The following is a 25410-nucleotide window of genomic DNA, read 5'->3' on the forward strand; positions in this document are numbered from 1 at the left end:
GCCCGGCTCGGCTCGGGATGGTTTGAAGTCAGAGAGTGCCATCTGGCGCTCCGAGGAAACCTCTCTTCCCGGCGGGTCCCACGTCTCTGCGCCGAAGGGGCTGCGAGCGCAGCAGCTCCCGGCTGGGCGCGAGGGCGGGCGGTGGGTTTACGCTCCCATCCTTAGCCRGAGAGAGCGGAGGAGCTCACCTGTAGACAGGGACCACATCAGAGGGTTTTGCAGGCAGGAGGGGGAGARCCGGTGCTGCGGGTCCATCAGCAACCGCGTTCAAAGGAGACTCCTCTTCCCTTYCCAGTTGCGTCAAGYTTCCTAGGACGTGAGGCTGCAGTGAAAAAGCAGATGCAGTCCGAATCAACAAATCAACAAAATGTCCCTCTAAACAACACTTTGACGCTGATGTAACACTATTTCTAGCAGCTGATCTTGAAAAAAATGCTACTCCCCCCCCCAGCAATTTGCCATCTAGGGATCTYAGAGCACTTCATGCAATTGGGCAGGTGCCTGTCCTCTGGCACAGATGGGAAACTGAGGCAGGCAGGGGAAAGACTGGCCAGGGAGACAGCGAGCGACAAAATCCAACAGAAGTCTGGTCTCCAGGCTCCCATTCCCCAACCATTAAGCCAGCTCTTGTCTCCCATATTTTTCCAGGCAGTTTTARGACCTGTAATATGGTTATGCTGGTTGGAAAAGGAAAGCTATTAAAAAACTTTTTRAACAACTTCAGGCAGCTCCCTAGGGCTACTGTTAAAATGCTGCCCCGGAGTCCCTCATTGCTGTCTGGAACAAACTATTGATCATTTCTCAAAGAGCTGATTTAACGCACTGCACCATCTAGCAGAGAGGGGGCCTAATTTGTCTTGTATCTACATGCYGCACCATTCCCACACCCACACCCATGCTCCGACAGAGCCACTTTATTAAACCACTAACCCCTCCACCACCCCGGCTACTTCCTGCAGCTCTGCCAGATCCTGCATCATTTTCAGTGTCGCCCATAGAGCCCTGACCAAGCAACTGGAGTCTCTGCTCTGCTGCAAACCTCCCCAGTTTATGCTGTCTGGATTGGAGAGATCCCTCCTGCTCCATCCGTGGCCTCCTCTCAGCTCACTCAGGCAGCCTTGCAGATATGTGGGAACTCTGCAACACCCCGTTCCGACCCTAAGGTCTTAGATGAAGACCAAGTCAGCGGGGTCACCTTTCGTTCTGCTTTGGACCATCCGGGAACTATTGCAATGGGATTGCTAGAGACAGCAAGGTAACTGCACACACAGATTCCTCCGGTGCTGCTGGGTGACCARTTACCCATGTTAAACAAACACAGTCGCAGCGGGGTCTGTAACAAGACCAGGAAGGGAATCCCAAAGGCCTGGCTCTTGCCACTACTTCTTTTTTACCCCCATGCATCCCAGCTCAGCCAGCACCCCAACACCACGYGCTGGCCATCAGTACCCCACTGTGTCCTGAGGCCATTTGCTGCTCAGCCAGAAGGGACCACGGCGGTGGGCCTTTTCTAAAGCCTGAGGCACTTAGATCTGCTGGCATGTAGGTGCTTCCCAGCAGCTGATCACTACCTTAGCCCCACGCTCCATGTCCTTTCACCAACCTTATCTGAAGTCCGTCGATGTCTGTTCATGGTGATGAGCCTGTTCCATAGAGACAGCTCTGCTTTAGGGGATTCTGCACCCTGATCTGTYGTTTAAAACAAGCCCAAAGAAAACTATGACTCCCTAGAGCTGTCACCTCTGTTCCTTCATACTGTCCTTGACAAAGAAAGCCATGAAAAGTGCCCCAGCTGGAGTGTCTGAAAGAGGACACTGGGCCAGGTCCAGGTCCTCTGCTACCATACCTCCAGCAAAGCAAACAGACTCATTGCCAGGCAGGCCTGGCATTAAATTCAGGAGGACAACAGGCTAAAGTGTCCCATCCCTCCCATATCCTGGGCAATTTTCACTGCTCTCTGCCTTGGCCCTGGGGTGCTCTCCCCAATGACCTGACTCCCTGGGCAATCACCCTGGTTGCTCTTCTCCAACACATGGCTTTGATGCCAACATTTATCCAGCAAACAGTGTGCAGCACTAGCCCCAAGGCTCCTACCCAAAAACCAGCATAGAGGCTGGGAGAAGGGCCACCAGTCATCCCTCAAGACCTCTCCCAGCAACCAGCCACCCTGGCAGCTCTCAAGCCCACAGGGACGAGGAGGGATCTCCTTCCCCTCTGAGCCATCTCTCACCTTTCAGGAGCTGCTCTCTCTCCTTTTCAGCATCAAAGCCCACAGGAAACATTGGCGGGGGGGGTTGCAATGCAGGTAACTTCATCAGCAGCACCTGGACCTTGGAGGAGCCCAGCCCTGGACCAAAGCACAGTTAGGCCTGACTGAATGAAGGCCAGCAGGACCAGCACTGCAATTTCTGACCCTCTATTAGCAACGCTAACAGAGCTGGATCTGATCGCGTCCCTTGTCAGCAGCCTAGAGAGGCCAAGGGCTGCAAAGGGCCATAACTCAGATTTCTGCGGGGGGCCACAGTCCATACAGAGCAACCTGGGGATCTGCTGCTGCTGCTTGGGATCTGACGAGGCCGACACAGCCGAGGGGGCTTTGCCCCATCCCTCCAGGGCATCCCTCCCTAGCAGGATGCGGCCCCCCGAAGGGGCACTGAAGTGAGCCGGGCCCTCGGCCCCACGTCACTGCCCAGACTTACGACTCCAGAACCACGTCACCGAGAGCTTCTGGCACGACCTTCCCCTCCTTGCCGGCCACCCTGCTGCCCACGTGCTGCCGCGACGGGGCCGGGCTGCTCGCAGGAGCGTCCGCCACGTCCCCGGCCGCATCCAGCTCCATTTCGCTGGTGCTCAGCGTCGGGCAGCCTTGGCTCGTGCCGCTCCTGAGGGAGACCTCCAGGCTGATCTCCTGCAGCTCCCCCAGCGCCTCCTCCACGCTCTGCCCCACGGCATCCTCCCGGGGCTCACAGCACGGGTGCCGCTGGCCTGTGAGCTCCCCGCTGCCAGGCAGGACCCGCTCCGGCACAGCCACAGTGGGAGCCGGGGGGCTGTTGTGGCCTTGGCCCCACAGGCCACCCAGCTCTTTCCCCCGTGCTGCGGGCTCCCGTGCCCCCCGTGTGCTTCGCCGGAGCCCAAAGAGTCTCCCGAGGAGCTGGAGCAGGGAGGGCCGGTTGGGAGCCGGGGCGGCCCTCGGGGCATCCATCCGCGCCAGCGCTGGGAGTGGGGCTGCGGGGACGGTCGGCGGCTCAACGGCTCGGAACCGGATTCGAATCGAACGGCCCCAAACCGCTTGGGACCCGGAGCCAGGGGCCGAACACGYGCAGCCCGGGGCCGGGGGGGAAGAGGGGCCCCGAAAGCCGAAGCCTCCCTCTGCCCGCCGTGACTCATTCCTGCGGCATCGCCACCCTCCACCACGGCTCAGCCTGGCCCTGAACTTCTGTAACGGCGAGAGAGGGTGGGAGGAAGGGGGGAGGCTTGTGAAAATGCGGGAGAACCCCACAAGCAATGCACAATTACAGCCAAAGAGAGAAAGCTAAAATATTACTTCTTCTGCAGGCGGCGGTGGAGCAAACGGCTTTTAAAATCGGCGTCTGCGTTTGCCGTTGCAATGCGATACATACACGACAGCAACGGCAGAAACAGCAACGGCAGCAAACTCAGTGACCTGTTTCGGAGGGACTCCCTGCCACCCCTGTCACCAGGCCATTACGGCACATTTTCAAGGAGTGTTTTCCTAGGACAGCAATCTCAGTTAAGGGCATGATTTTTCTGCAATGTTCCTGTGCCTGACAAAGCCATGTTACAGCTGCGGTAACACCGGTATAAAGCTGCTTTTGCTGATGTATCGTATCRCTCACGGAGGCGCGCTGGTAAAAGTTCATTTTTGCCTCTACACTAGGAATTTCTTCTGGCTGGCTACGCTGGCTCTGCTAGTGCCCGCTCATCCTCGGCTCAGCTACCCCACAAGCTGCTGGCTGGAGGAAGGCTTTTTTCTCCCCAAATGCATCTAAAACTGTCTTGTCATCATGACTGGTTGAAACCGAGAGATTCTCCCACCCCACAGCTGCATCCTCCCGTTTCTTTTCCTCTGCCGTCGCCAGCGCCTGGGAGGCCACCTGGTCAGCCAGCGCAAGGCACAGCTCCCGCAAAACACAGACCTCACCCCTTCTCCCCGCAAAAAGTGTACTTCCAAGGCAGTCCCTTGCTGGCACAGAGCGGGGGGTGCGAACGCGCAGCCGGCTGCAGCGCCCGTTCTAGCAGCAGCACAGATTTAGACTGCATTGAGCAATTTGTGAAACCACATCCTAAAATGCCATGTCAATTCTGAAATCAGAGGATCTTTCTCTGCGACTGCAAGTGTACGTCTCATTATTTACACCAGCCAAAGGCGGCTGCCTGTGCAAGCCGGCAACATTTCTCACTAGCATCAGTGATCAAAAAGCCAGTGCGGTAGAGCCAGCTGGGAATTTCTTCCCTATTGCCTTGACACCCTAAAAACACCGCAATAGCAAACCAGGCTGTCTCCGCACCAGCAGAGCCACACAGGATTTAGACCACCTATCAAATGATCTACAYATTTAGTTGCCGCCATTATTTCTCGATGTTCACATTGGCCGTTCCCATAACAGAGCTAGAGCTTTCAAACTAATTTCCTGTTATCGCTGATATCTCCCCCTCTCTTTAACACCCCCAATAGCCATTTGCAAATGCATGGCAGTACCAACGTAAAAAGACTCCTGCAGTYTGAGTCCCAGCTGCCCACCTACAGAGCTCAGCCCCCGAAGCGGAGCTGCACAAGCTCTTTGTTTTATTTGCTGTGGGCACTGTGGAGTTGTCCAAGCCTTCTGCATGGTTATTTTCCATGGTTTTTGCTGCTAAATGTGATTAGAAGCAGCTACGAACACCATATATCTGATGCTCACCCAATAGCACGTTCCCAGCTCACTTCTACAGGCAAGCCACAGAGGTGTTATGCAACGCGCTTGAGGTAGAAGGGAAGTGGTTTGCAGGACTGCAAAGAAGATGAAGGTTTTTAGATGAGATCTCCTTTTGCAGAAGTTCTCACTAACATTGTTTTCTAATGAGGTAATGCTAATGATGAATGCTAAAGCTGAAATGGTGGGTACCGTCAGGGCGTTGCTGTGAACTCAGGGACATGGGCGTAATGCAGCTGCSAGAAGCACAGGCTTCATAATGGAACAGTCGGCATGTCCTGCTGTGTCCATGCTAGTATTTACCCTAAAACTTGACCTTACTGCTGTCACRCCAGCAGCTCTGCACAAGAACAGCCACCACCAGCACAAAGCAACAGGAGCACAGAGATAATGCAGTGACAGAGACAGTCGGACCCAGATGCCACCTGGGCAGAGACAAGCAACTACCATTGCTAAATTCACAGACAGAAATCACCCCAAGGTTCAGCRCAGACCTAAGGCTGTTTGCTAGGACCTCGAGGCCTCCTAGGACAAGGAGCTTCTCTGTGAGCATGTCGCTGGTGTCCGGCGTCAGGCAGCATCTGCTCGTGCTGCTCCCAAGGGAGCCCTCCAGGCTGGTTTCCCCAGGATCTCCCTCCCCCTGGCTCTGSCCCCCAGCAGCCCAGTGCATCCTCCTGGGGCTCACAGCTCTGGGGCTGGCCTGTGAGCTTCCCTCGCTGCTGGCAGGCAGGATTTGGGACTTCTGGGAAAGAACCAGACACAGCCACTAATGAACCACTTAAGTCAAAGTTCCCAACCTCAGAAATCGCAAGRAGAAGGTGCAATGGGAGAGGGCAGCTCTGGAGCCAGAGCTGGACCCACTGCAGCCAGGGGCCCATTTTCTCTACTGAAACTCAGCTAACTAAGTCAGGGATTCAGAAATCCTTCTGTACAGCTTTCTGGGGCAGGGAACATCTGCTCACAGGGCATGTTGTCCCAGAAGACAAACAGTGCTCCTACCGTTGGACAGACAGGTAATTAGACAATTAGCAGTCAGGCATTTATACTGGCCCCAAACCTTCCTGAATTTTTCAGCTCAGACAGCAAAGTTCCCAGCAGTCTCCCAAGCTGCAAGGGGAAGAAAAAGCGGCTGGGACCAGCTTACTCCGCTGAACAACCACTTCCAGTAATGCTATCTTCCTGCCATTTCTCCAAGGTGAATCACTTCCTTTCTTGCAAAAAATCCTGTTTTTTTCCTAAGCACATCTCAGTGGATTTCGAAATTCCTAGGTCAGTTGGTGTGAACTGTCTCTGCTGCCAGAAACACTTTTTTTCTGGCACAGCAACTCAGAAAATTCCTAACAGCGACCAGAAATGGTCTAAAGACTAACAGGCCTCCTGGCCTTACCTGCTGGGGAAACTCAGCAGAGTGCAAACCAGTCGTGTTAAGAAGCCGCAGGGATGTGAAAGGTACGAGCTCAGGAGATAATCCCAGAGGTTTGYGGTGACAGAAAGGCCAGAAAATCACTGGGGAATCCCCAGAGGAGCCAAAGGCTCCGGGGGTGTCGCGGCGCRCAGGGCGCCGTGATGCACCTTGGCATCGCTCAGCACGGCAGGGCAGCCCCAGACCCCGCGCCCAGCGAGGCCTCCGGTGTTGCACGGCATCCCGCAGCTGGGCTCTGCCCCCGGCCTCACCCCAATTCCCCTCTAATCCCCCCAAGCARCCTCTTTCGCTCAGCCCTCTCCCCCAGGCCCCCAGCGCTGGGGCGGCCCCCCCCCCCCCCCCGGTGCACGGCGCTGCACGAAGCGGGAGCCCCGCGCCGCAGCCCCTTTCCCACGCTCCGGCCGGGGAAGGTGCCTCTAGAGGGAGCTGAGCCCTGCCCGGGTCCGCGTTTGCATCTATGGTCTGGGGTTGGGTTTCTAGGTTTTTTTTTTTTTTTTCTTCTTCTTCTTTTCCTCCTCCTCCCCGTGTTCGCTTCCTTCCCCCGCGCCGCTGCGCTCCGGGGAGGAGGCAGGAAGGAGGCAGCGGGGATGGAGCAGCTCCCCGGCGGGATGCACTAGCGCCCCGGGACGCCCCGGCCCGCCTGGTCCCCGCCGGGACGCGGTGAGTAGCGGGGACCCCCCGGGACGCCCTTTCCCCGGGCCGGGGCTGCCGGGAGCCCCCGGGGTGCCAGCGGGCTCCGGGGCAGCGCAGGCAGGGCAGGAGGGGAGGGCAGAGCCGCAGGGCCGCATCCTGCACCGCCTGGGGTGGGCTTCGCCCAGCTGCACGCGTGCACAAGGTTAAAACACGCAGGGGAACCTTGCCGAGCGGCGCTGAGTTGTTCGCAATAGCTGGCTGCTGGGCCGAGGCCGACAGGTCTCACTCTGAGCTGGTTGTTGCCCCAAAGAGGGAATGTTGCCTCTTTTAAAAATATATTCTCCAGGTGTTTTTTTTTTTTTCCCCTTGGGAGGTCGTGCCCCAGCTGGCACCCCCACGCAAACACGTAGGGCTCAGGGGTTCAGGGCGGACAAGATGGTTTGAATTGCCAGTGGGAAAAGCTGCGCCTTGCTGAGGACCCTGGTGAGGTCTGTCTCGCCCCGCTCTGGGCTGGGATCTCGGACACGGGCATCGCACGTGTCACTTTGCAGAGACTTGTCCGCGCAGTTTCCCGCCCAGCAGCGCTGGGGCCCGCTGGGTCGCGGGCATGCAGGCTGTGGTGGGACCCTGGCTGCGAGGTGCGAGTTCCCCTGGGCTTGCGGGCTGGCTTGACCCTGGTGGCTTACCCACCCCGGTGGATGTGGGTAAATACAAAACTGAGCAAACTCACTTGCTTGCTCTTCTAGTCCAGGCTGGGAAGAGCAGGGCCAATTCTGCACTGTCCACACGGGGATGGCAGCGGGGCCCAGGGATCCCATGGGATCTCTGCCTCAGAGAGGGCTAGATGCCAGACATGCCAGGGCAGGTGGCCCTCTGGTCCTGTGTCCACTTGCTTTGCATCCCGTGTAGGAGTCGCCCCCGTGCTCTGGTGCACGGGCCTGAGGCCAGGCCCAAACCGCCTTTCCCAGGGGATGCTCTGTGCATTTCCTGGTACCGGATCTTTGTAACATGTTGACGGGTGACTTCAGAGCCCTGTCAGAAGAGCCAGGCTTATTCACAGGGGTTGGGGCTGCTCCTGCTTGTTTCTGCAGATCCTCTCCCCTCCTGCAGCTTGCAAATCCACCTCCCTTCCTGGGCCAGTCCCACCCGTCCCCCCTGTGCCCAGGGCTCGGGCACTTTCCTTTGGAGAAAAGCTGGGGGAGGTGAAGTGAGGGGTATATCATGGGGACACACAGGAAACGTGCCAGAGACATTTAAGCGAAGGGAATGAGGGTGAAACAAAAAAACAGTGAGGCAAAGGTCCTTTTTACGAGGGACAAGGGACGGCTGAAAGGCTCCAGGAAGGCTGATTCTTTGCATGGCATGTGCTCGTTAATAAAGATAAGACTCCTGTGCCATCTCAGAGGTGTTGCTAAATCCACATCTGAGGTTCTGCCTGCTGCTTTTAACCCTTTATGTCCTGCAGCTGTGAAAAGTCAGGGTGGAGATGAATCTTTTAGCAGCTGCTGAAAGTTAGACACTACTCCTAGTAACCCAGTATGATACTGGGGGCCTGCAGCTTCCCACAACCCCTCTCTTTAGCCCTGTCTCAAGCCCTGGCGAGACTTTACTTTCTGCAGCCTTGTGCTGTTTTTAAGTATATGGGCGTCCCATCTTCCTTCACACCCCTCCTTAATGCCTCCCAGCTCTCTCCTGCCATGATATTCTGGTAGCAAAGGGGGAATAGGGCAAATCAAAAGGGCATTGGGCTGTGAAGCAGGAGGAACGGGGGCAGCAGTGCTCTCGATACTGCCGTGAATGGGCTTTGACCCCCGGCAGAAACTGGAAGCAATCCTGTCTTGGGAGTTCATTAGGCTTGCAAAAGCAGGAGTTTTGGGGTCCTGGGGCAGCAGGGAGGTGCAGTCAGAACTCGGCCCGTTGTCACTGGGAACGGGCTGTGGGCTGGGAGTGTGCCCAGTTGCCTGGGACGAAGCTGCCAGGCCTGGGATGTGTGCTATGTGTGAGAGGGCCCAAGCGTCCCATGTTGCAAGGGAAGAGAGCGCTGCAAGAAACTAAATCGAGAAGGAAACTGAAAATGAAAGTTCCTCTTAAACGATGGCAGCAGACGCAGCCTGCCACACTCGCTTCCTAAGGGTTTGGCCGACGGTAAGCGTGAAGAATCAYGAGTCAGCTGCTTCTCAGGAACTGGACTCCTGAGGGCCTGTGCTCACCAGACCTCCCTCAGATCCAGCAGCCAGAGCCACATCAGAAAGACTCCCTGTTATTCATGGCTGAGGGCTGCATCGGGGCAGGGGGTTGATGTTAAACGGAGTCAGCTGCATGTACAGATGAAACTGTAAAAGCTCCAGAGGCAGTTCAGTTCTTTGGCTGGAAGAGTCCACATCCTACACGAGGCTAAGTGCAGTCTTACTGCAGTGTAGCAGCATGAGGTAGGGTGGGAATTCGTACCACTTTGGTTACCYGCTATATTCAGAGACCTGCCCTATGCCTGTTCTTGCTTCCTCTTGCAATGCACTGAGGCCTTCATGTGAAAGACGGACTGCAAGTTTAGCCTTGCTGAGCACTCTAGGAGGGCCTGGGGCTGGAGATGCTAGCGGAGGAAGTGAGAAAGGATTTCCTCTGTGGAGGAGGGGACGGGGGCATGTGCATCCGGTCCAAATACTCACTGAGCTGTCTCCACCGCGGTCCAGAGCAGAGACTACTAGCAAGGAGAGGAGCCGATCTGGAGGCTGGGTCTCTGCTGATCTGGGCAAGTGGGAGCCAGTTCTCCTTCCAGCTTTATTCTCAACCCCGACTGCCGATCCTCATCCTGTTTGCAGCTTTTCYTTGGTGTCCTTGGGGATGGAGATGTTTGATGGTGGGGAGGAAAAGGGAAGTCCTGTCCTGGGAGGCCTGTAGGAAAGAACAGCACCTCCATCTGTTTGTTACTAGGGCTCAGACTTTGTGAATGCAGATATGCAAATAAATGGTGGTTTCCTAAGCCATCCTGACAAATTTTGCATTTCTAGCCCCCCAGCCCCATCTTGACTGGAGACTGTACTTCACACAGCTGTTTATGGTCTCAATATGTTTGTTTTCTTTTTTTTCTGAATAAGCTTCAGTGTGGGATTGTAAGCTTGCACCACGTGCTGTGCTCCTAATCTTGATGTAGGTGGTTATTTCAGGTCATTAACCAGGTCATTACTGCTTTTTTGCCTAGGATATGATTTAAACTTTTGGGTATCAGTGTGTCTTCATGAATTTAAAGGTGGTACAAATCAGAATAGCACCATAGAAGACCTGCCAGTTTAGCCTCTTAGAAAGTCTGACCCAGGAGCGTGTACTGGCATGTTAAACAAAAGGCTAGGAACTGCGGTGATCTCTATCTAACCCTGACGTTTACCGTGTGGCCTCGCTTCCTTCCCTGCAAAAAGCAGGGGATGATGTCAGTGTGACTAGCAGAGGGATAAAGAAGCTGAGGAATGCAGTGAGAAATTTGCAGAGGCCTAAAACRCAGGTCTGGATTTAGGATGCCTCTGAAGTCTGGGGGCGGTTGGAACTCTGTATTTGGCTCTCATTTAATTTTCTTATTCTGAGTGGAGCTCAGAAGACATGAAGAACAGGGGAAATTAGAGCTTCTGGATGTAGAAAAATAGAGAACTCATAGAAGCTGTGGAAAACGAGTAGGAGGTGCTTGCAAAGAGACAGCACTGTCCCTGGGAGCGACACGAGGGAGCTGAGCAGCTCAGCGCGGTCACGGGTTGGTCTGTGCTTGCCATGCTCTGAAGTGTYGTGACTGCAGTTTGGGGGAGCTGCATTTTGTGGAGCTGCGGAACCCCATGGCGCAGCTCCTGGACAGCTCTGCGGAAGTGCTGCCATCCAGGAGAGCCTTCCGGGTGCAGCTGGGGATCTCGGAGCCTTTTGTGTTATGATTTTGCTTTCACCCCAGCATGAAGCTGCTGCAGATGATGCTGTTGTATGGGCTGGGTGAGAGCCAACGCAGTCCCCATGGGACTTGCTGAGCAGGCTGGAGGAAGGCTGGCGGGTTTCCCGTGAGGGTGGGGAGATGATGAAGTGGGGTAAGGAGTGGGCATATTTTCTGGTATATTAATGGCTGCAAAGATCTTACTGAGAAGGGTCCGGAAGAGAGGAGAAATCTAGCCAAGGAACTTGGTTTGGCCAGGAATCAGGGAGAGAGTGTGCAGGGAAGGGAGGAGCCAGGGCACTTGCAGAAATAAAAGCAGGCAGCATTTCTCCTCTGAGCCCTCGCCTTGGCCAAAGGGGCTTCCTAGTGCTGGCCTGAGAGGTGCATGAAGGAGCAAGAGGCTTCAAGTCTCCAGTTCTTTCCTCCTGTGTTGCTGCTGACTGGTCATAACCTGGTTCACTTATACTGTCTCTCACCACTCCAGGTAAAGCTGTTACTCCAAAGCATCTCTCTGCAATGGCCTCAGGGAACGACGGTGACCCACCAGGCGCCCGTGTACGCTGGGATGGTGATGGGCGCAGGCTGTCACAAGAGGTCAATTCAGGTAAAAAGTTTGCTGTGATATTTGGGGCTGGGGGAGGAACCATTTTCAGCTGATTCCCTTTTTTCCTGCTATGTTTCTTTGAAAAGAACACTTTTTTTCATACCTCCAGGGCCTTTTGCAAGACTGGGATAACAGGTCAGCACTGGATTAGTGCTGTGGGCAGCAAAGGGGACTTGAAAGGCATGGAGAGAAGAGTGTGCAGGGAGCTGTCAAAGACTGGGGGATGCTGGCAACTCTCTGTGTGGACAGGCTGAGGCAGGCATGGGGGCGGGTGCAGAAGGGAGCAGAGGTTTGGGCRTGGGGTGCATTGCCCCAGCTGGTTGCCTGATGTAGAACAGGTGCTTGGCATCATTTACTTTCCCTTCCATGAGCACAAGATAACCAAAGGTATGTGATGTTTAAAACATGCAGAAGAACATGCCTTGCTGAGCAATGCCTGGTCTCAGACAGTTGGTTTCAGTCTTGCTGCATCAGCTGCTGGATAAACTCAGGTCTCCAGTGTGTCTTGGCATAGCAGCAATGAAAAGTTATGGATCAAGAACAGCAAGAAGCATTACCTTCTGTTTCCCATGTGTGCAGAGCCCAGCAGACTGTGTAATTGCATTTCCCAGTAGTGGGCGAAACTGGGAACAGGGCCGAAAGAAACCTGGGAAAAACCTCAACTCCCATTTCATCCTAAAATGATAAAATGCCACTGCACAGAGAGCTTTTAAGCATGGGTGACTTCTTAACCTGTTTTGCAGGTGGACTTGTAAATAAGGCTGAGTCACTGCAGCTCTGTCAATACTGGAGATTAGAAGCTATACCTAACTGTTTATGCATTTGAGTTCAGATACAGCTCAGAGCTGTTTTATTGGCCTGATTATGTTACTTGTGCTGTAGTATTGCCTGCGCTCCTCTCCACCTAGGAGTACCTTGTGCTGGATCCTGCATGAATACATCAGAGGAAAAAACTCATCCCTCCCTTACTAAAGTCTATAAGGCATGAAAATAAATAAATTAGAGCAGTTGTTTACGTATGCTGATTTCCTGTTGAGGCCGATGAGATGCTGATGTGAAAAACAGTGAGAGGATCAGGCCCTAAACTCTAACCACACCATTGCACGGTCACACTTCCTGCACGTTTGCAAACACTTACTGGCAGCACTGGCATCCCTCTGCTTCTCAAAATTCAAGGGAGTCTGCCTGGAACTTGGAGGTGGGATCTCTATGCACCTCTTAGGACAGAAGCCACATGGACTCCAGTGGAAGCAGAAATGTGCAGCTTCCACCAACATGTGCTATAGGATTACTGGGTGGAAGAGAGCTTTCATCAACAGATACTGAACCAGGTTTTCATTTAGGGCTCTATTTCTTTGTTTGTTTATCTTTGGATGCGGGAGAGAGTGAAGAGATTTATCTGCTACTCAAGGATTCATTCAAGTGTTGTTCTGAGCCCTTGTTCTGCCAGCTGTTACGTAGGGCATGAACAAGATGCTGCTGTTCCTGCCTAGGCTGGGTGGCARTTTGCACTTCTTCTGTTTTTAGAACATTATAGACAAAGGCAGAAGCTTCATATTCCTGGCAGTATGTGATGAAGAGGAGGAGCAACTTAGCTCATGGACAGTCATGCAAAGGGGAGCGAACATTGCAGAAGGAGGGGTGGGAGGCCCAGCACCAACAGTGCTTAACGGAGCTCAGGAAACAGGGTTCATGCTTCGGAAAAGTAACTCATTAACCTTCCCCTACTTCAATTCTCATCTGTAAAATGGGGGTGGTAGTGCTTCCCTGTTCAGACACATTGCCAGGGTACACACAAAGCTATGGGAATGGTATGTATAAGTGCACCGAGGTTCAGATCTGCGGGCCGCAGCTGAGCTCCCATGGCAGTCCTCACACTTGCAGGCCATGCCGAATGCAGCTCAGTTCCCATGCATAAACAGAGGCTAGTCCGAATGACTTTGCATTTGCTTCACACTAAAAGTGTGCACCAAGACAGTAACTGCGGCTCAGCTGACCTGTGGGAACTTGTTAAAATGTTAATGAGTGTCAGGGCCATTGGACAGAACTAGACCCAGCTCTGGGCTGGAAAATCCTCATAGTCTTCTCTTTGTTCTCTCCCTCTCATTTTTCCCTTTTTCTTTTGATATACCAGTGATGAGAATATTGTTTGTGTGGTCATACTTAGCTCCTGYGTGGACCATGCTAGCTGGAATCCTAAAGCACTTTGTTAAGAAAGGTGTAAGTATTGCTATATCCATTTTTACTGCTAGGGAAATTGGGAGAGATTTGATGCAACTCTCTACAAGGATGTCGAGCGTGTCGGAGTTGTGCATGGAAACCCAGCCATCCCAACTCCCAGTTTGCAGTGTTAAAGTGGCAGCTGTTTTCTTCCTCAGGTTATCTGGGCTTTCTCATTTGTCTGTGTGTTTAATACTCACGTAACATACCTAGTGAGGATTAAGGCTTGCTCCTTAGTTGTTTATCTTCAGCTCTGGCCTTGATGTTGCATGTGAAGTGAAGTCATGAACTTATAAATAGTTGTTAAGGGATGTTGGTCACACATCTTGAGTGGCTCCATGTCTTCATCTCCAAGACCACCTGTGAAATGAGTAGAAAAAATATGACCTGCCTGTTTAAGTCTAGACTCTCGCAGATTCTGTAGAGCAACCAAAAATACTCGAACATGCTCTTCTCTTGTCTGATGCCTTTGCATTTCCTATCCCCAGCGCAAATAGGCATACAGCATTGGACTTCCCCATTGAACTGCATCTCCCATASATATGGCTGCGTGTGATTTACAGGAAAAAAATAGTCATCCTTAAGGCTGTGCTGGGGAATAACCCTGCTGTGGAACTGCCTTATGGCTCCTTTATCCTGGCCAGCGAAGGATGCTCCAAGGGCATCTTTTCTGAAAGACCTGGTGGAGCAGGGGGAGGCACATTGCCAGAGCTGGGATGCCACCCATCTGTGGGCATCCCCTTGAGCGCTGGGGCCAGCTTCCCTTTGCAGGCTGGTGGCTAAGCAAGCACTGGGGCAGCGAAGTACCAGAGCAAAACCATGCTGCAGCCCCCAGTCCCTACTGCAAGTCTGTAGCTCTGGGTGTGTTGCTGGGATGCCATTGAACAGCTTGTGTTTTCTCTGGCACTGAGCACTGCGGTGACTTGCTGGTAGCAGAGGAGTAATAGAGAAAATCAGACTTTTCTAAAGAAGTCCCTTGACAGTCAGGGACCTGTGCCCACACCTGTAACTGGAGGGGAAACATACACAAGAAAACAACATGTAGGAACATGAGAATTAAAGTAGGATCTGGACCAGAAATCTCCCTTATCARTTGATGAAGTTCCATCTTAAAACCAAGGGCATTTGCCTAATAGCTCTGCTGGGAGAAGCTCACTCCTCTTTTGGGTGGGAAAGGTATTTTCTCCAAAGAGCAGAATAGGAGGAAGGGCTTTGTGCTGTGCAGATGCCTCCAGGGAAGGCAGTTTTTCATTTACCTGTCTAGAAGCTCTGATGGGGTGCAAGCTGGGCAGGATTATGCCAGCRTGAGGCAGCATCAAGTTGATCAGCCTTTGGTCCTGGACGGCATTGCTAATGGCAGGCGATGGTTTTCACAGCCTTGCCCATTGGAAGCGAACCCAAATCCAGTCACGCAGCCGCTGCTCGTCCCACGCTTGAATTGCAACTAGCATGAGGTGAAGCTGAGCTTCCCCTAGAGGCAGAAAGCTCCAGAGACCATTCCTGATCCCCTGAGCTGTCTTCTCCCTTTGGATACAGGTTRAAAGGCAGATCTTAAACAACTGCCAAGATGTTTAAGATCTCAAGACACAGGAAATAAAGGTATTAGAAGCGAGGTTGTCTCAAACTTCTGGCCTGGCTCAAATCGTGCTGAAACCTGTGTGAAGTCAAGAGCACCTCTGCTGGCGTCTTGGCGTGTCGGGATTCTCTGGCGGCCTGTCCCCCTTGGAGCTGGTGGATCTGTGAGCGCACAAGTGCTGCCTTGGCACCTTGCGGGCTGCCAGTCGCTGCTTCCAGGCTGGATATCAACCTCTGTGCAAACAGATGCACCTCTTAGTGTAGTTATTGCCTATCTCCTGAGCTCCAAAGGGATGCTGCCAGGTTACATCTGTCATTATTACAGTCTACAGCAGGGCTATTTAATTTAGTTGTAACAAGGTCTGATGGATATCTCTGCTGAGGCCTGCCAGTTTCTACCATAGTGCAGCTGCTCCCTGAGAGACAGGAGCAGTGAGAAATAAAGGATCTTGCACAGAAATGCAGATGTTACCCAGGCCTTGACCGGTCTCAAACATGCAAGGTTATTGATGGTGTGAATCCAGGCAAGACACTGCTGTTGGGAGTAGGTGTGGTCCAGATGCCGAGAGTGCGGTGGGGAACGGAGCAGGTTCTCCCTTGCCGGGCGGGTGTTTCATCCCGTGCTGCAGTGCCGAGCAGCCTGTGAGCACCTTAATGCAGCCCCCAGGATCCCACACAGCGCAAAGATCCCAGCAGAGCTCCAAACCACTTTCCCCCACTCCGCTGTGGGCACTGGGATCCACAAGGCAAATCTTGATCCAGAGCCTCTTTCTTTGAGCAGGAGAGACACTGAGATGGTACCAGTAGGTTCATGGATAGGTTAGCATTTGGGGGAAAGAGATGTATATTCTTCCGTCCTTGTGTTACTAAAAGTAACACCCGGGGTTATCAAAAACAGGAATTTTTTTGTACTCGTTTCCTCTTTTGTTCCTGTAGTTTGTTTACTTGCTGCCTCTCACTGAAACTGTGAGTCAGTCGGTTTCGTTTTCTGGCTCTCGGTGGAGCGCTGGAGCGCTCGCAGGCGCYGCGTCCGGCTCCTCCATAAGGTGGGATTTGTTTACCGCCAAATAAACCTGTTCCTGCAAAACAAAAAACCAATCCCCTGAAAACACAGCGAGCAGGGCTTGTCATTTCCCTTCACCTTTATTTACACAACCCGAACTCTGTGTAATCTGACTCTCCGCACGACAGGTCCCCTCCTGCAGCCCATGTGGGGCCAGGCCATGTCCCTGGAGTCATATATGGGTCACGTAGATGTGGCTATCCCGGAAAAATTCTGCTGTGACTGGCATGGCACGTTTTGGATACTTGCAGGGGTTTACGGGGTTTTACAGGACRGCTGTATCTGTGCTAGGCCAGATCCGCACGTCCCTGCTCTGGGACGCAGCTCGGGCAGGAGCATCTCTGAGCTGGAAATGCAGTTTGCAGCTGCAGGGTCGGGCTGGCTGGGGCTGTCGGTGCTGGGGGGTGGATATACTGGGATGCTGGGAAAGGGGCTTTAGTTGGGCTTGCTGAAATAAGCTGCGCCGCTGTTAGAGAGCAATGCTGGCAGAGATCTGCAGATATCTTTATAGTGGTGGAGTGATTTCAGCACAGCGTATTTCTGAAGCAATCACTATTTCTGTACCAAAAACATTTCTGGACGAGGCCTGAACTCTGACTAGGCTGTACTGCAGTAACGGGTGCCTGGGGTCAGGGACTCGCCGTGTGTTTTCAAGCCATAGCCACGTTACCAGCACACCTTGCAGGATGATCGCCCAAGGCACGGGGTCTGCAGGGCCCTGCTCTTCCGACATTCCCGTGAGTAGCTAGTTTATTTAAGGGACCTGGGCCCAGTGCTTTGCACCCTGTTTAATGTCTGTGAAACATGAGGTCTCCAGCCTGTATGGGGACACCCTGTCAGAGGGCAGGGCTCTCATATGTCCATGCTATTTCTGTCTTCTACGACTTTTGCATCATGGATAAGAAACCAGGAAAAACTGCATTAATTTCCCAGTCCCAGAACTGATTCCTCGACTCCTGCGAGGTGACGTAGCTGGGCTGCCGACCGGTTGGGAGCCTGGGCTCTAGGCCAGGTTGCTCCTCGAGCCAGGCTGCACTCCCTAGGCCTGCAGTAACTGTGACCTCTAATCAAAGAAGTCGCATGACAGCCTAAGTACTTTCCCCAGGACCTATGTAATGAGCGTGATAAGGTGTCCATCACCATGGTATGCAGGGGACTGAAACACCTAGCTGGGCCTTTCCCTTCCCTGTTGCAGCACATAGCGGTGTGGGCACAGGGGGAACGCTGCCTGCTCGTCCGTGCTGCGGCGTTTGCCCTTGTGCCCTCCGCGCGTGGTTTCCAGACAGTCACAGGTTTGTTGACGCCAGATGCTGGTTCCTTCTGACTCACTTCCTGCTTGTGCGCGGAGCCAGGTCTGTTTTCGCGCGCTGTCAGAGCCGGGTTACATTGCTGCACGGGCGCGTTCTCCTGCTGAACCCTGAATACCTGGCGTGCCAAGCCTCGGTTGTTTATGAGAGCGAGGGGAGGAAGCCGCGGTGCCCAGAAACAACCCCAGCCTCACCCACAACAGCCCCAGCTCGGCCCCTGCCCCGGCTGCAGCCTCCTACCCCCGCGTGCTGCGCCCTGCCAGGGGCTTATTGCTTCCACAGGTATTTGTTATCAAAGCAGGGGATTTGGGTGTCCGCTCACGCAGAGCGGCGACGGACGGCTGTGTTGGAGGAGGAGCAGATATTCTGTCCTTCCTCATCACCTGGCTGTTTATGTGCTTTCAAGGAGCCGGATGGAGAGTCACCTCTCTGGGGCTCACAGTTTACTTCAAAAGCTCGCCTCCTTTCTGTCCCAGCCAYGGGCCATGCAGAAGTCACAGACCCAGCCCTGTCATTGCTGCTGCCAGGCTGATGGGTGTATGTGAGACTGACAGCGTGTAATCGAATCGGCAAGATATCTTAAAATGACCAGTGTTACTTCTACTTGCCACATCATTGCTGATGTCTTGCAAAAATTCCCTGTGGGACTCACAGGGGCATGATCATGGGAGATATTTAAAAAGAAGAGCAGATTGTTAGGAAATATCCCGTAGGAAACAACCCTGCATTGTCTGCTGGGGAATGATGGGCTGCACTGGATTGAGCCTTGCCTCCAGTTTGTTTGGATCTGAAAATGTTTGTGCTGAGGTGTTCCCTTACCAAGAGGTGGTGTCACATGAAAAGAGCTGCCAAGTGCAAGCATTTGAACATCTGGTTTGTTTTATGACGGTCCTAGGACYGTGTCTTGCCAAAAATGGATCCAAAATGTAGGCCTTTGCCCCTAAAAATCAAGAATAGCTCTCAAAAAGCTCAGTTTGAAGCCAATTTATGTTGGATTCTGTTTGTTTTACCTTCTGCTGTTCAAATGTTTAGAGCTATGATCCCCAAGCATTGCTCTGCAACTGCAAGGGGAGAAATACTGGTAGTCTTAGCTGCAGTTCTCACATGTCCTGGTGACTTCCAAAATGCCACCAAGCTGTGCAGCTGAGCCCTGGCAGAAGGGTCTTGCCAGCTGATGAGAGCCGCAACTGCCTGAAACGTGAGCACTCTTTGGGCGTTCACATGGGGAGAGAGGGGCCAGGGGGCAAGACATGGGGTTGCACAGCGAGGGGAAGGATGTAGATCTCTCTGGGGAAGGGTGTGTGAAATCTGTGGGGATGGGAGGGGTCCCGTTGCCCTGCAGAGCGGGGGGAAGTCTAAGAGCAGGTGCAGAGTCTGGCTGCGAGGATGCTGGGTAGGGGGAGCTTGCACTAAATTAGCTTGCCTCGTTAACCTGCAGAAGGAAGGCAGCAAAGGGAGAGGAGGACCACCAAGGATACACAGGGAGTTAAGAGCTGGTTAAGCAGAGGGCCAATGTTAGTATAAACAGCACAAATTTAGGCTGGAAATGAAGGAATGGTCTCTCTCCGACCTGGGGAAGGGGTGGGGAGACAAGCTGCTCACTGGACTTTGCCCCTTGTCTGTCTCTCAGAAGACCAGGTGGCTGAGCAGACCGAGGAGGTGTTTCGGAGCTATGCCTTCCACCGCTACCAACAGGAGAGAGAAGAGAGAGGGGAGGAAGTGCCCATGGACCCAGAGATTGCGGAGATTCAGCAGGAGCCAAGCAGGTAAAACCCTGATACTCACTCTACTGCACATCCCTAAACCCCGTCCCGAGCCAGGCTCTGTTATGGACCCGTCACTCCATCCTGCTTACAAGCCTTGCTCTCTTATGCCGTCTCCTCTCTTGGCAGCACGGGGAGCCTGGTGGGAAGACGCCTGGCCATCATCGGCGACGACATTAATGAGCGGTACGACGCGGAGTTTCGCTGCATGCTGAAATCCTTGCAGCCCACCAAGGAAAACGCCTACGAGTACTTCACCAGGATAGCCTCCAGGTAAGGCTGCCAGCTCCCCTGGTGCGGGCAGGACACCTTCTCCTGTAGGAAGCCAGAAGGAAAGGTGAGACTGTGGGCAATACATAAAGCAAAGTGTCCAGCTAGTCTGTTTAAAACCTTGCCACCAACCTAGAGCAACTGCCCTCCAAGCTCTGCCCCAGCACTCGGACTCTGCTGGTCAATTCAAGCTTCATCCCCTGCCCTTCAGTCAAGCTTCAAAGTTCACCAGTTGTTTTCTGCCTGTCTGCTCTTGCTCCTGCTGCTGCACACTGTTTGGACAGTCTTCACATGGAAATCATCTTGGCTGCACAGCAGCAGTCCTTGCACAAGCTGATTGGGGTCAGAAAGTTTGGGGGACATGGCTGGAAAATATGACTTTGCACATCAGTAGCCAAGCGAGAGTCCCAGTTGTCCTTCAGGGATAAAACCAGTCTTGGACGAAGACAGACCTGCTGCCATTCCCACTGGCGCTTGCTTACTAGCTAGGAATTCCTGATGGTTCAGGCTTTCCAGAGGCACAAAGCAAAGGTGGCTGCAGGGAGGTGGGGCAGGTACTCGCTCTCCTTGGCACTGTCCGCTGAGAACAGGATCAGACTAACTCAGGATGCAGTATCACGCAGACCTGCAGAGCCTGCAGCTGTCTAGCGTGGGTGATGCCTGCCCAGCTTTCTCACTCAAAGCACAGCTACAGGGTGAAGGCAAAGAGAGAAGTTTTTGCCCTGATCGTGCGAGGCATAGGCTTGGATCTGTGTCTTGAGCAGGTTCACACCGGTTCCATCGAGGTGGCTCTGGAAGGTCAAACTGTGCTCCGGGGGGTTTAATTCTCGCCTCCATCTCTGCGTTTTGTCTGTAGGGAAACTGAGAGACTGTGAACATTAAATGGTTTGCCCAGGGTCATGAAGAAAACCTCTGGCAGTGCTAGGAGAGAAACCTGGGTCTCTGGGTTCCCAGCGTGGCACCCTGGGCCCGAGCCTTCGCTGCTCCTCTGAGCATGCCTGGCTCTGACGCAGACCCGTCCCCGTGCACACTCTGCTCGGTGTATGTTGTCTAACTGCCTCTCTTCTGTCCTTTTCCTGCTCCCCTGTCCTTGGGAAGCCATGCTGCGCTGTTTTCACCGCTTTGCCACCCTGAGGCGGTTAACGCACCGCAAACAGGTAAATTAACCTCTGTCCCTCTCTTTGTGCCACCTGTTTCGTTGTTGTTCCTTCCCCAGGCTTTAACTTCCCTCCCCCTGTGCAACATGTACTTTGATGACAGCTCCACGCATAGGCTCTGCACAGAGGACAGTTCCCTTCAGCTTTGCAGACAGGAACAGCTGTGATAAGGCACCAGATTAAAACATAGGGCCTGAGTCTAGTCTTTCTTTTCTTTTCTTTTTTTTTCTTCTTCTTGCTTGCCTTACTGGAAAACAGGGGGGGAAAAAATTCAAAAATTTGTCTAGCTAAATCTGTGCAAGACCAGCACCTAGTGATGCAGTTTGTGCCCATAGCAACCCAAACCTGGATCCAGAGCAATAGGTATCAGCAAGGCTCATTTGGGAGGCCCCTTGGCCCATGGAAGCATCAGTCCAAAGCAAGATCAGGTTTTGGCCCTGGAAGGCTTTGTCTATGTTGGAAAAGGGAAAATCCTGTTCTACACACTTGGGCCCTATATTTAAACTTCCTAACCTCTGGGTATGATTGCACAAGCCAGGGATGCTTTGGGACAGGTGGATTTTAGTTCCTGCTCCTGGTTACACGTGTAGCAGCTATGAACATGCTGTAGTCCATGGCCTGATGGCTTAAACTGGCGCCGATTCCTGCTTAACTTGTTATAATACCCTTGTCCATGAAAACATGGGTAGCTCAGGAGCTACTCCACAGGCAGCTGATGTGCCTTGCAGATTCAGGCAGGGATCTGATGGAAAAGCAGGATGGATGGGAGGGTGGCAGGACCACAAAAGCCACCCCAAAGCTTCCATTCTAGTTATTTGGTGATAGTAGCTGTATAGACAACATTTGGAGATTTCCTTTTTCCTAGGATAGCTCTAACCCACCTAACTGAGGCAAACAGTGGTTGTGACTGAGACTATGCTTGTTCTGCTCTGAAAGCACGGCCTGGTTATTCATGACCATTTGTTGCTTAGCCACAAAATCACTACTTTGTCGGTGTGGCTGAGGTGCACCTCAAGGGCCAGTGCAGCATCCCAGGCCCTGCTTTGCAGCCAGCACTGCCCCAGAGCCAGCAGCCTGGGCAATGTAGGGATGGACGGCCGATGGAGGTCCAAGCCAGCTACGGCAAGGTTTTCTTTCCAGATGTGTTACTTAAGCAGACCATCATCTTTGTTTCAGCTTGTTCGAGAGTGGCATTAACTGGGGCCGGGTGATTGCACTGCTGGGCTTTGGCTACCGCATGGCCATCCACGTCTATCAGCATGGCATAACAGGTTTCCTCCGCCGGATCGCCCGCTACGTTGCGGAGTTCATGCTCCGGAACCGCATTGCCCAGTGGATCGCCCAGCAGGGAGGATGGGTGAGTGAGCTGGGGCACAGGCTGTCCCAGGGAAATTCARGGGCAAGGGGAGCCACCTGGTGAAAAGTACAGGCCAAGGACTATGATAATGCTGGGGTTGGTGGGATTAYGCTGATGTGAGCAGAGCAGAAACCTGGCCCAGGCAGAGTGCAGGTGCGTTTAATGGATCTTCTGATAACTCTCTGTTTCCTGTCAGGTGGCTGCACTCGATCTGGACAATGTTTACATGAAGTATATGCTGGCGGTGGTGGCCCTGGTCATGGTGGGGCATTTAGTGGTACGACGCTTCTTCAGGCCCTGACGCAGGGACAGAGGCTGGGGGGTCTGGCCAAGCTCTCTCTCAAATCTCTGCTCTGCAATAACGACGTCTCCCAAGAGGGGAGGATTCAAGGAACCTCCGAGAGAGAGCAGCTTGGACCTATGACCCTTCCACCACAGGGCGCAGGGTCTCTACCATTCATGGAAGCACCACCAGGAGCTACGGAGAGAGGCAGCAAGGGGGGAGGTTTGACTTTGTCATCTGTTTTATGCCTCACTTAGCTGCTGAGAAAAGAGCATCATTGTGACACTCCTAGCATGCAGCACTGAGACAGGAGAACAGGTTCCTCTGGCATAGAGACTGGAGGAATGAATGGGTTATGATAATGCTTCTGTATGTGTGTGTATATGTGTGTGCATGTGTGTGTCTTGTCCACTCTGTGCTGTTCTCAAGAGCACTCCTTGGGGCAGGTGCAGAGCTGATGCGTTTGCTGATGGCACTAGCCCAGACTGTGCCTACATTTGAAGAGGGTTTGCAGCCTTGGTTGCTGCAATTCTTGTTTGCAAGTCACCGGAGGGGCAAACCATCATTAGAAAACCTGTGGGGGGGTTGCCTTCACCTTCCCTCTGCTCCTGAGCCCAAATACTTAACCAACAACCCTGCCCCTTTCGAAAGAAACACATTGACTACCTGTCATCCGAGTCGATGGTAATATCTGGCAACGCTGGCAGGCAGGTTTTCCACAACCTGAACCTGGAGACCTGCAGCTCTCCCATGGCTAACGCAGGTACTGGGGCTGCATTGCCTGCTCCTCAGCCCTCCTGCAAGTTCAAAGGCTGCATGCCAGCAGGCCTAAGAAGCACCAGTAGGTCTTCAAACACTAAAAAGCTGTGGAGTGACTAACAGCCAGTACAGGCAACACATCTTCCCTCTGGTTCTGCTGGGTGCTTCCCTCCAGCAGACTTGTGCACGGGCAAAAGAGCAGTCCAGGCAGGACCAGTTGGCCTCCCTCGCTGTCAGCAGGAGGCACTGGAATTACATCCAATCCCTCCATCAGCTCTTTGCCTTTTGAACTCGGCTGGGCTGGATGATCCAGGCATGCGCTGTTTAAGCTCAGGGCTGCAGTGTCCAAGCTGCATAGACAGCAGGGCATAGCACGCTGCCCCTTCTGTGGATGGTTTCTTTGGCAAGTGACTTGACCTTGTCCTGTTCATGACTGATGCTTAAACATGACTTTTGGGGAGGGAGGGAAGCAGGTGCCCCTCTCCCATCCCAAATCTTTATGACTTTTGCAAAAGAGGGGGAAAGTCCCAGTGTGGACCGTGTGGTTCAGCTCTGTCTATTCTTCTTACTCCAGGGACTGTGTAAGGCTTGAAACTGTGACTGGCTCTGTCTAAGCCAAACTCRCCCTATTCCAGCACCCCTATGCTCCTAAAGCAGTTTGGCCTGCTAGGGGGACCTTGGAGGTAGGATGCCTCCTCTCCAAATGCAGACAGAGCCCTTCTAGCCTGGATCTGGGCAAATGGGACTAGCAGTAACATAACCCTAAACAGGCTGAGCTCTCCTGCCCTTGGGGGCCTTGCCTGGTTTTCCTGCTGCAGAGAGGGCTGGGGGGTCACAACTGACACTGCTCTGTGACTGTCTCTGTGGCATGGGGATCACCAAACCAGGGCAGAGCCAGTCCCACCTGCATCCTGCCTGGTGACACCTGCTATGTGAGATCCCAAGGACAACGGGGGGGGGGGTTCTGAGAGATCTTGAGAGCAGCCCATCTGCCCCACTGTAACAAAGGCATTCCTGATAGACATTTGTCTAATCTGTTTTTAAAAACCTCCAATATTGCCTCTGCATGTCACTGATTCCTACCTTAATCTTTACCTTCAGAAAGATTTTTCCTCAATGTCTATCCCTTGCTTCAGCTTAAGCTTGTTACTCCATGTCCTGTCCAAGCCCAGTGACAGGACAGCTTATTTCCTTTYTCTTTGCAGCTGCAGAGGCTTAGTGGGACCAGCCATAATTTTTTATCATTTATCATGTCCCTCACGTTCCTGTCCATTTTTAACCTAAGAGTTACAAACTTTCCAGCCTCTTTCTGCATCAGGGTCTTTCTGTGCTTATCTTTTTGACCCTGACTGTTTCTGCAGTATCCGTTTTCCTGGTGGAGTGCCCCCGGCTGTGCTCACTAGAAAGGCATTAAAATATTTGCTATAATATTCCTCTTCTATATATCGCTTTGTTTTGGTTGCTTTCTGAGTTACACCTTTGTGCTGAGCAGCACAAATCTCCAGTGGATTGTCTGTGCCCAGGTTTTGCAGTTGTGCTGATACTCTTCAAGTAGTAAAGCGCCCACGTATTTCACTTGCCTCCTTACAAGTGCATTACTTTGCATTTATCCACACACAGCTTCATTTACCGTCATGCTGCCTGTTCAACTGTCTTTAGCAGGTCTTGAGATTTCCTGACTCTTCTCTGGTTTGAACTTGTCTATGTAACTTAGTGTCATCTATAGAGYTTACCGTCACCACAGCTTACCTTCTCTTCCGGGTGAAAACACCACCAGATGGAGCCTTTTTGCCACAATGAAAGTGAACTGCTAGTTGTTATTTTCCTTTTCTCTTAATCAGTCACATTATACACATGCCACTGTCCTCTAGGCTAGCTGTTTTCTTCAGTCATGTCTCCAGCAGGACTTTGTCAGAGGTCTTTGGAAAGAAAAAAAAAGAGAAGTACATCAGCRTGTCCTTTCATTCACTACTTTACTGACACACTCCAAGAACTCTAACAGTTTGGAGGAAACTTCTGGTCACACGGAAAGCCATGCTGCTTGTAACTTATTGTCATCTTCCAGACGAGATGTTTCACCTTGCTAACCAAATTCAGATGTAAGGCTAGCAGACTTAAAAAAAAAAAAAAAAAAAAAAAAAAAAGGACATTTTTCAGC

At 52.8% G+C, this 25410-nt stretch overlaps 1 protein-coding gene and 1 long non-coding RNA gene across 16 annotated transcripts in view; one reads left to right on the top strand and one right to left on the bottom strand.

The window, feature by feature from the left end:
- LOC112961415 overlaps positions 1-25410 on the bottom strand; it is a 45127-nt gene that overhangs the window by 7543 nt on the left and 12174 nt on the right. For 7 of the 14 annotated variants that reach the window (XR_003252012.1, XR_003252015.1, XR_003252013.1 and 4 more), the window contains 10 exons: positions 25002-25171; positions 19829-20557; positions 19519-19741; positions 14975-16372; positions 13928-14078; positions 9657-9882; positions 7721-8022; positions 2231-2347; positions 1604-1689; positions 189-322 (listed from right to left, as the gene is read on the bottom strand). This is a non-coding gene — a long non-coding RNA (uncharacterized LOC112961415). Of the gene's footprint in view, positions 1-188; positions 323-1603; positions 1690-2230; positions 2348-7720; positions 8023-9656; positions 9902-13927; positions 14079-14974; positions 16373-19518; positions 19742-19828; positions 20566-25001; positions 25172-25410 lie in introns of all 14 variants that reach the window. The other 7 variants (XR_003252020.1, XR_003252022.1, XR_003252018.1 and 4 more) reach the window with 7 other exon arrangements.
- On the top strand, positions 6851-22857 carry BAK1 (BCL2 antagonist/killer 1). Of its 2 annotated transcripts, none has more exons than XM_026056540.1 (6): positions 6851-7017; positions 11379-11498; positions 19297-19429; positions 19556-19699; positions 22030-22210; positions 22407-22857. In XM_026056540.1, exons 2-6 carry the CDS (start codon positions 11411-11413, stop codon positions 22509-22511), a joined length of 651 nt encoding a protein of 216 aa, XP_025912325.1. In that variant the 5' UTR covers positions 6851-7017; positions 11379-11410; the 3' UTR covers positions 22512-22857. The 2 variants fall into 2 exon arrangements, with proteins under 2 accessions (XP_025912325.1, XP_025912324.1); XM_026056539.1 differs by having other exon boundaries at positions 6856-7017; positions 19294-19429.

This window comes from Apteryx rowi, unplaced genomic scaffold (assembly GCF_003343035.1).
Source record: "Apteryx rowi isolate R43461 unplaced genomic scaffold, aptRow1 scaffold_132, whole genome shotgun sequence".
Lineage (NCBI taxonomy): Eukaryota > Metazoa > Chordata > Aves > Apterygiformes > Apterygidae > Apteryx > Apteryx rowi.

What these genes read in the sequence shown, in the direction of transcription:
- BAK1 (XM_026056539.1), top strand. Translation starts at nt 11,411, where the DNA reads ATGGCCTCAGGGAACGACGGTGACCCACCAGGCGCCCGTGTACGCTGG. An exon ending in ATTCAGCAGGAGCCAAGCAG is followed by an intron (nt 19,430 to 19,555) that starts GTAAAACCCTGA and finishes CTCTCTTGGCAG; the next exon opens with CACGGGGAGCCTGGTGGGAA. An exon ending in TCGCCCAGCAGGGAGGATGG is followed by an intron (nt 22,211 to 22,406) that starts GTGAGTGAGCTG and finishes GTTTCCTGTCAG; the next exon opens with GTGGCTGCACTCGATCTGGA.